At 35.1% G+C, this 9230-nt stretch overlaps 2 protein-coding genes across 2 annotated transcripts; both read left to right on the plus strand.

Moving 5' to 3' along the window:
* The first annotated feature begins 1079 nt into the window (after nucleotides 1-1079).
* Nucleotides 1080-8278, plus strand: LOC141696063 (uncharacterized). The gene is made up of 15 exons (XM_074500251.1): nucleotides 1080-1130; nucleotides 1369-1428; nucleotides 4237-4480; nucleotides 4609-4683; nucleotides 4839-4967; nucleotides 5129-5185; nucleotides 5274-5330; nucleotides 5429-5563; nucleotides 5696-5769; nucleotides 5853-6378; nucleotides 6482-6940; nucleotides 7038-7290; nucleotides 7364-7433; nucleotides 7577-7844; nucleotides 7929-8278. Exons 1-15 carry the CDS (start codon nucleotides 1080-1082, stop codon nucleotides 8276-8278), a joined length of 2808 nt encoding a protein of 935 aa, XP_074356352.1.
* A 6-nt stretch (nucleotides 8279-8284) lies between these two features.
* LOC141696064 (uncharacterized) lies at nucleotides 8285-8962 on the plus strand. The gene is made up of 3 exons (XM_074500252.1): nucleotides 8285-8378; nucleotides 8480-8679; nucleotides 8780-8962. Exons 1-3 carry the CDS (start codon nucleotides 8285-8287, stop codon nucleotides 8960-8962), a joined length of 477 nt encoding a protein of 158 aa, XP_074356353.1.
* Nucleotides 8963-9230: the final 268 nt, after the last annotated feature.

The raw sequence follows: 9230 nt of genomic DNA on the forward strand, positions 1-9230 counted from the left end.
TGGTTGAGAGGGAATTTAGGATTAACCTCGGGTTGACTAGGAAGTCGATTTTTCTCCTTCTCGCAAATGGTATTGTCTAATTGACTCACTTGAATCTCTAACTTAGATATGGCTTGAGTATTAAAGTTTACTAATTGCCTATCTTGGGTCATGTTTTTTATGAAGGCTTGTTGAGATTGAGTCAAATTAGTTTGAGACTTAAGCAAAGCCTCAATACTCTTTTCTAAGGAATTAAGTCTCTTATCCGAATCATGAATACCAGGAGGATTCAAGGGTGCTTGAATTGGTTTGGATAAGGACTTTGACTAGAACTAGGGTAAGAGTTAGGATTGGGCCTTTGAAAAGTAGGTTGCGGAGATTGACAAGTTTGATCTTGGGTCCATGAGAAATTCGGGTGATTCTTCCACCCGGGATTGTAAGTGGGTGCAAAAGGGTCATTCCTAGAGGTTGGTTGAAATATCACATTGACTTTTTCAACCTCATGATAAGTCGGAACCCTATTATTAGAAGAATTATAGTTTGCACACATAGACACTTGTGAGGGGGCACTAGTGGTTTCTAAAGCTTCTAGCCTTCTAGTGAGAGTAGCTAACTTAGTTTCGGTTGCTATAGAATTACCAAATAAATGTAAGCCTTTATTAGCTAATGAACCGAGTGTTTCATTTTGCTTGTCGGGCTCCCTAGTAGACTCCCACAACATGGTCTTTTCCGCTAGTTCCTCGAAAAACTCCCAACCCTGATCCTCATCTTTTTCCATGAATTTACCTTGGCAAATAGACTCTAACAACACGGTTGTAGAACTATCTAACCATTTTTTAGCATTTTTTTTAAGAGCAAAATTGATTAGTCTAAGCCTAATGGAGTCCTCGGTCAATTGCTGGAGTTTTTTTAACGCACAAACCTCCTCGAATTCATGAATAAAAAGATACTGATCCTCACCTTCACTCCCGATAAATTTAGGTAACATGCTAATATGATGACCTTTAATTTCAAAATTATTACCATTAGCGGGTGGAAGAGTAATACAAGAAGGTTGGGCCGAACGGGTGGGGTAACAACGATCCTTAAGAGAAACTGCCATGTTTACTACAGGTTCAAGAATTTCTACGGGTTCGGATTCCGATGAGGAAGTACGCTCAATTGGTCTCACTAACCTAGAGGAATTATCTATAATCAACGTAGTACGCATAAACAGGATAGGAATCAAGTAGCAAATAAGTGCAAGAATTTAAAACACACAAAAGAAAGGGTGATAAATCGAAAAAAAAAATCTAAATCTATGGTTCCCTAAAAAACTGTAGACTTGCTCCTAACAAAAATATATTACTAAAATTCACAAAACTAAAAGTACTCTTTCTGATTGGTCAGGTAGGTGCAAGCATTGCCAAGAGGCTAAACACCAGCCTAGTCACCAATCTAAATGGCCAGGTAAGTTTCGCTAGTCTAGACACCAAAGAATGAATACTTAGAGATTTGATTGTTTAAGGTTTTCTTCCTAGTTGAGCGCGAAGTCCTAGGGGCTAATGTCTACTTAATTTTATTCAAAAGGCTATGGTATGCAAAATGATGTATTTAATGGTTGTGGGTCAAGGAAAGAGTGATGAAATCCCTCCCCTTATCTTGTGGTGTGGTTTTGCCCTTAAAGTTTATTTAAATGATGCAACTAACAACGAGATATAAAAGCGATATATAGTTATGGATGCTCTAAACTACGTGTCCTAACTAAAGAAAAGAAGAAATTTAACGTATCTTGGGTCCTCCAACAATCACCACAATTTATAAGGTACGAAAAATTAAAAATAAGAAAATAAAATCTAAGATGATGTGCTCCTAGGTGAACAAATGCATGATGCAACAATTATGTATTTAACTAACTATTTTTTTTAATTTCATTTTTTTGTGATTTTTTTAACTAGTGAAAAATACGAAAAGAGAGAGATACGGGTTACCCAAGCAAGCTTCCAAAAATTTCTTCGAGCCTTGGCAATTTTCGGAGTTCCAAAGAGTTTTCCAAATCTTCAATTTCCTAAAAAAATTAAGAAAAGAGAGCAAGTAAAACTAATTCGAAAAATTAAAAATTAAGGCGCAAAAAAATAATTATAGTCCCCGGCAGCGGCGCTAAAAACTTGATGTGCCAAAAATATACATTATTAATTGCAAGCGCACAATTTTCGTTTTAATAGTTAAAGATTCGTTCCGCAGAAACTAAATTATTTCGCAACAACTTATTTTTTAATTTAGGCGAATTAGACCAATTTTAATTTCGAAGAGAGCCGACTTTCAAATATTTGTAACAAAAATATACTAATTTTACCAGAAATAAAATATTAAGTATGACTCATATAATTAACAAAATCTAATAGCAATTTGATTTAATTACGAAACCAACTGCTAGCATTTCAAAAAAAATAAAAAAAGGAGATGTAAATGGACTACTAGTAAGTAAAATGATTACATAGAACTGAAACAACAAATGGACAAGGAAATGGACCAAATAAATAGAAATATGCTACAAAATGGAAGTGTGCTAGAGTCCTTTAATTGAATTTAATAGTTACCATATTAAAGGACTTTGGGCCCGGATTTTTTTTTAAAGAAAATGGGCCAGCAATTAAAAAGTGAGCTAATTATATCTAGACTTATAACTACGCAACTAGTACTACTAGCTATTAATTAATTAACACTAATTAATACTACTAAAACTAGGTTACCATTAATGACAAGTTTAATTAATACAAATTAATATCAATACCCTATCATTAAATTAAACTATGGGAGTATTCTAAACTAAAGCATGTTTAGTGGACGAAATTAACTCAACGACATTAATTAAATAACTAAAATGAGAGAGCATTAAAAATGAAAACAAAATACTACAAGTAAAAATAGGCCGGGAGTTTTGTTTTGTTGAGCCATCATCATTTTGGACTTCAAGTTTCATAAACTAATTACTTGGAAAATGGGATTTAATGGAAAAGTAAATTGGGCCTGAAATAAACATATAAATGATCTAAAAACAACAAATGGGCAAATAATAAAACAAACCAAGCAACTAGCACTATACTAAAGGGACAATACAGAGAAAGAAATGTCGGCAGAAAAATAGAATTGCTCCCAGAATAATAAATTGAGCAAGAACTGTGAAACGATTAATTTTAAATAAACTACTTAAGGAGAGAGCTAAACCCCGAACACAAATGATTTTTGAGCTGAAGTAGAGCTTTCGTCGGAAAAATATAACAACAGTGCCGGAAAATGTGGGCCTCACCGGAAAATTATTTTTTCACCGAAAAACTTATACTCCCCGGATAAATCCAACTACCAACAAACGAGTCAATTACTACTTCTAAATTTAAAGGGCTCCTTTCAAATCCCCAAATATAAAACTTGTGGTAATTTAAAAGATATCATAATCCAAAATAAAAATAACAAGACATAATAGTATAAGAGAAGATTTAATAAAAAGGCTTAAATAACATTAATTGAAAAGAGTGTTTACAATAATTGAAAACTACTAGATAGCAAATGAAAACTAGATCTAGAAATTAAAAGAGAGACTACTACTAAATTTTGGGATAAACTAAGATAAAACTAAGGTGATGAGTGAATGGGGGAAGGGGGGTATTTATAGCTAAAAAGTAGGTTGTAGGGTAGAGTTGCGTGAATCTTGGTCGCAACTTCTGTATTTATTATCGCCTTCATTGCTGCTCCTCCAGTAGATATTGATGGTATTCGTGAACCTGTTTCCGGATCTCTACTTTATGGCAACAATATTATTTCCGGTGCCATTATTCCGACTTCTGCAGCTATAGGTTTACACTTTTATCCAATCTGGGAAGCGACTTCTGTTGATGAATGGTTATACAACGGTGGTCCTTATGAATTAATCGAGGTGTGTTTTGTTGATCTTGACCTTTGATTTCCACAAACTCTTTTTTTTTGGCTTTTTCTTCAAGTTGCTTGGTGACATTATATTTCTTCCATTTTTGCTCTTTTCTCCTTTTTTTCTTCACATTTCTCATTTTTCCAAATATCTACAAAATGATGAGAATGCAACAAATTAATCTATTTAAAATATGAAAGCAAGCAATAAATAGGTATGAAATTATACAAAAATATGTGATTATCACCCGCCATCAGGTATTTAAATGTAAAATCTATGTTCTGTAATACATGTACTTCATTCTGTTATTAAATATCAAACAACTGTATGAAAATCTTTTTCAATCTTAAAAGATACAAGTTCAGTTGCGAAAAAAGTCAAAGAGTGCTCTACATAATAGTCATGTAAGTCCTTTTTATACCGCTGGCTCCGATAGTGCAACTCAGAATCACCCACCAGGATTTGCACATGTGGTTCGTGAAAGAGGTACTCCTTCAAATATTCGCACCAGTCCACTACGTACTATTTTTTCCGAATCAGGTTGTTCACAGAATGGTCATGAAAATCCTCGAAGAGCACCTCTTTCTCATGATCGAGGTAAAAATGTTATATTTTTTTAAAAAAATTCTATTGTTGTATTCTAATTTGTATGTTGTGTAAAACTTACTCATAGCATTAATACCACCTATATGAATAATATTTATAATTTTATAATTGTTTTCTAGGCACCGCTGGTAGTTGTTCCAAATCTACGTTGAACGGGGAGACAAGAAGGAAACCCAACTCTGAATCACCACTTGGTTGAACAATCCCTTTCTCCAACATTTCAAACATAAATAGTTTGAATAATTTTCAGCCAGGTATCACTATTTTTTTGGGAATTTATATTGCAATGCGATTTGTAATTCACCTACTAAATTGATTACCATTTGTAAAATATTTATCCTACTTGCAGGCGCTTTCTCTAGGGGGTCGAATTCTAAAAATACTAAATTTAGGAAAATAAGTCGTACTCCTGGTGTTGATATCCCGTCTACGCGTCTGTTTGATGAGAATAATGGCAACATTGATTTTGAATCTACAGGTTTCTGTATTATTCATCACATTAAAGTAACATTGATTTTTAGGTTATTTATTATGTTACTGTAAATTGCTGGAGTTCACGTTACAGTAATTTCAATAAGCGGATGTAATCCCATGTTAAATGTTGTTAAGTATTTAGAATCAAGATTATGTTGTTTGTAGAGCATTCCGTAATTCCAGAATTACAAGCAGAAGAGGGTGATTTGTTTTGGGATGATGGTAATACCCATTAACACTCTTCTTTATTCAATGTAGATAATTATGAAAATGTTAATCTTTTATTTTTTGTTTTCTATTTTTGTAACAGATTACATCAATCCTGACATTGACCATGCATTCAATCATATCAGTGAATCTGAACCAGGTACCTAATGCTCTGTAAGTTTATACTGACAATTTTGTGATGTGAAATAATGTTTTAAAGTTTTACTGAACATTGTAGACAAAATTTTACCACTGCAGGCTCAACCGGTTATTATTCGTTAGGTCCTCCTACCGAGTTTTGTCGTAAATGTGATGCTGTTATGTGGAAAGAAGAGAGAACCAACAAAAATGTTAAAAATGGTACTCCTAAGTTTAGTTTATGTTGCTGTCAAGGTTAGATAAAACTTCCACCAACACCACCAACTCCATCTTATCTTCTAAAATTATATACTGATCATGCGATAAGTAATTATTTCAAAAGATGCATTAGGATGTACAATGCTATGTTTGCGTTTACTTCGATAGGTGGTAAGATTGATTATTATATTAACTGCGGAAGAGCTCCATATGTTTATCGTCTCAATGGACAAAACCATCACGTGTTTGGCACACTTATACCCAACGAAGGAACCGATCCAAATTTTGTCAGCTCTACATTTATGACACTGAGCACGAAATTCAGAACCGTATAAAATCGATTAAAGTTGATGATGGAGATGCTCTTGATGTTGAAATCATTGAAGGTTTGGTCAAAATGTTAGATGAAACGAACCAATTGGTGAAGAAATTCAGAATGGCTCGGGATCGATTCAAAGAAAATCCTGTAAGAGATCTCAAAATAAAGTTAAAGGTATGTCGTTCTGAGAGTGGGCGTGAAAATTTTTTAGGACCCTCAGACGAGGTATCATATGTAATAGTTGGCGATATTGACACAATAATTGGTGATACAGATACAATTGTTGAGAAGAAGGTAGATGTGAATAAGCGTGATATAGTGATGGAGAAGTCTGATAAAGTACTTGAAAGAATCTTCAGCATTCATCCTTCACTCATGGCATTGCAGTACCTCCTTCTGTTTCCTCTTGGTGAGGACGGCTACCATGATGAAATACCTTATATAGACTCCGAGAATCAGAACAAGAAGAAGCGTAAAAGAATTACGATGAAGGAATATTATGCCTATAGGTTCCAAGTCCGCCGTAATGAAGGTAAAGTTTGATGATTTGTACTCCCTTTTTTAATATTGACTTTTTTTATTACATGTTTAGCATACTTTCTAAATTGTCTCTAACAAGTTTATTCAATATTTAGGTTTGCACGTACCGTTGGGCGGAAGGCTGTACCAGCAGTATGTAGTAGATGCATTTTCATGCGTCGAACAGTCCCGTCTGTGGTGGCTACATTCTCACCAAAAAACTCTTAGATGTGATTTATACAACTCACTTGCAAAGAAAGCGCTCAATGGTCAAACAGATTCGTCAAATGTAGGTAAAGGTTTCATACTGCCTGCAAATTTTCTCGGTTCTAAACGCTATATGCAACAGAATTTCCAAGATGCTCTTGCAGTTTGCCGTGTTGTTGGGCACACCGACATATTTTCGACTATGATGTGCAACCCCCTTTGGGATGAGATTCAACAAATGATGGAAGTTATTCCAGGATGCAATCCCAGAGATTCTCCTGATATAATTGCCCGAGTTTTCCACCTCAAACTTGAACAATTATTAGAAGATATTAAGAAGAAAAACTGCTTTGGCACATATTTGAGAGGTACGAAATGATTGCATTTGAATAAATTATTTTTTCTGTTTTTCCTCATAGTTTTTACCAGGATTATAAATAATTTTTTTCTCTAAATATTTTGCAGTCATGTATGTTGTAGAATTCCAGAAACGGGGACTCCCACATGTTCACATGTTGATATGGCTTGATTCGGAGTCAAAGAGAAAGCTGACTAGAGACGTTGACAATTTTGTTAGTGTCGAGATTCTTGATCCTATCACAGATCCTCTTGTTTATGAAGCTGTGAAGTCGTTGATGATTCACGGACCCTGTGGACTGCAGAACACTAAATCTCCATGCATGAATAACGGTGTCTGTGCAAAGCATTTTTTGAAGAAGTATGCTTTTCCTCCTTTTTTTATTGAATTTTAATACTGTCTAAAGTTTAAAAATTGCTATCAAATTTAATAGGTACTGCAGAGAGACGTATTTTGATCAGTCCGGTTTCCCCATTTACAAAAGACGTAATACAGGAGTAACGGTTCTCAAAGGAAGATGTGAACTTGATAAACGTTGGGTCGTGTCGTACAACCGAGATCTTCTAGTAAATACCAATGCCACATGAATGTTGAAATATGTTTTCATGCCCGTAGTTTAAAATACTTATTCAAGTATTGTATGAAGGGTCATGACCGTGCAACTATCGAAATTTTAACTCAGACAAATCAGAATAAAAGCAAAGTGGATGCTCATGTACACGAGATTAATGCATATTTTGATGGGCGGTACATATGTGCATCTGAGGCTGCGTATAGAATTTTCTCTTTTTCAATTCATTTTCGCTCCATTTCCGTGTTACGTTTATCATTTTATTTGCCAGGAGAGAGAAGTTGCACTTTCAATGAAAATGAAGACCTTGACAGAGTTGTTCGTCGTGAGCAGCACAAGCTAAGTCAGTTGGAAGCATTTTTTAAACTAAACCGCTGTGATCATGAAGCCCACAAATATATGTATGACCAAATTCCACAATTTTAAGTCTGGAATGAGATTGATCGTGTTTGGTCAAAGCGGAAAAAGGGCCAACAGATTGGTAGGCTGCTATACACACATCACAATGCTGGGGAGTTGTGGTACCTACGTCTATTGCTTTCTAATGTTCGTGGTTCCACCTCTTTTGAATCTCTAAAGACTGTTCATGGTATTCATTACCGAACCTTTCAAAATGCGTGTAAGGCCTTAGGTTTACTGGATGATGACAATGAGTGGCATTCTGTAATTAGTGAAGGTTCCGTTGGTGGCTTTCTTGAACAGATACGTCACCTTTTTGTACATATTATTGTCAATTGTCAGGTTTCTGATTTGAGAAATCTGTGGGACAGTCATTGAAGGAACATGATTGACGATATTATGCTCAGTAGGCGCAGCAATAGCAATGATCCAAGTACAATATTTTCTGAAAAACAACAACAGTTTTTTGCCCTTGCAGGTACCACTTTATACTATTGAAAGGCTGTGTTCTACACTTTATAATTACATAGTTTTTAAAACTTGCATTTTCCTCTCTAATGATTTAAAAATATTATGTAGAGATTGATAAGTTGTTAAAGTCCATTGGTAAGTCAATCAAACACTACTCACAGTTGCCTCAACCGCCAGCCAGTTATCTACATAGTGGCTTAAATAACTTGGTAATTGATGAAACCAGTTATAACCTTACTGATATGGAGAGGGAGTTTAACAAGCTAATTGTTAACTGCAATCCGGAACAACTTGCAATTTTCAATGAGGTATACAACTCTGTGCATAATAAGTTGGGTGGTTTATACTTTATTTATGGTAGTGGGGGGCTGCGGAAAAACCTATGTGTGGAAGACTATTATTTACAAGTTACGTTCTGAAGGCTTGATAGTTCTTCCAGTTGCTTCTTCTGGAATAGCTGCCACTCTAATTCACGGTGGCCGAACAGCGCACTCACGATTCAAAATTCCGATTGTGTTAGATGATTGCTTTTCTTGTGCAATTCGTCACGATTCAGATATCGCTGAACTTATAAAAACACAAGTCCGATAATCTGGGACGAAGACCCATGCAACATCGCTATGCCTTTGAATGTCTTGACCGCTCCTTACGTGATATAATGAAAGTGGTAGATCCATCAAAATACCATCTTTCGTTTGGAGGCATTACTGTGGTTCTTGGAGGTGATTTTAGACAGATTCTTCCTGTAATAACTATGGGTTCCCGTGGAGATGTTGTGTCTGCATCTATAACCAGATCACAGCTTTGGGTTAATTGTAAGATCATGACTCTATATCGTAACATGAGGCTAAATCAAGCT

Source organism: Apium graveolens, chromosome 11 (genome assembly GCF_009905375.1).
Source record: "Apium graveolens cultivar Ventura chromosome 11, ASM990537v1, whole genome shotgun sequence".
NCBI classification, from domain to species: domain Eukaryota; kingdom Viridiplantae; phylum Streptophyta; class Magnoliopsida; order Apiales; family Apiaceae; genus Apium; species Apium graveolens.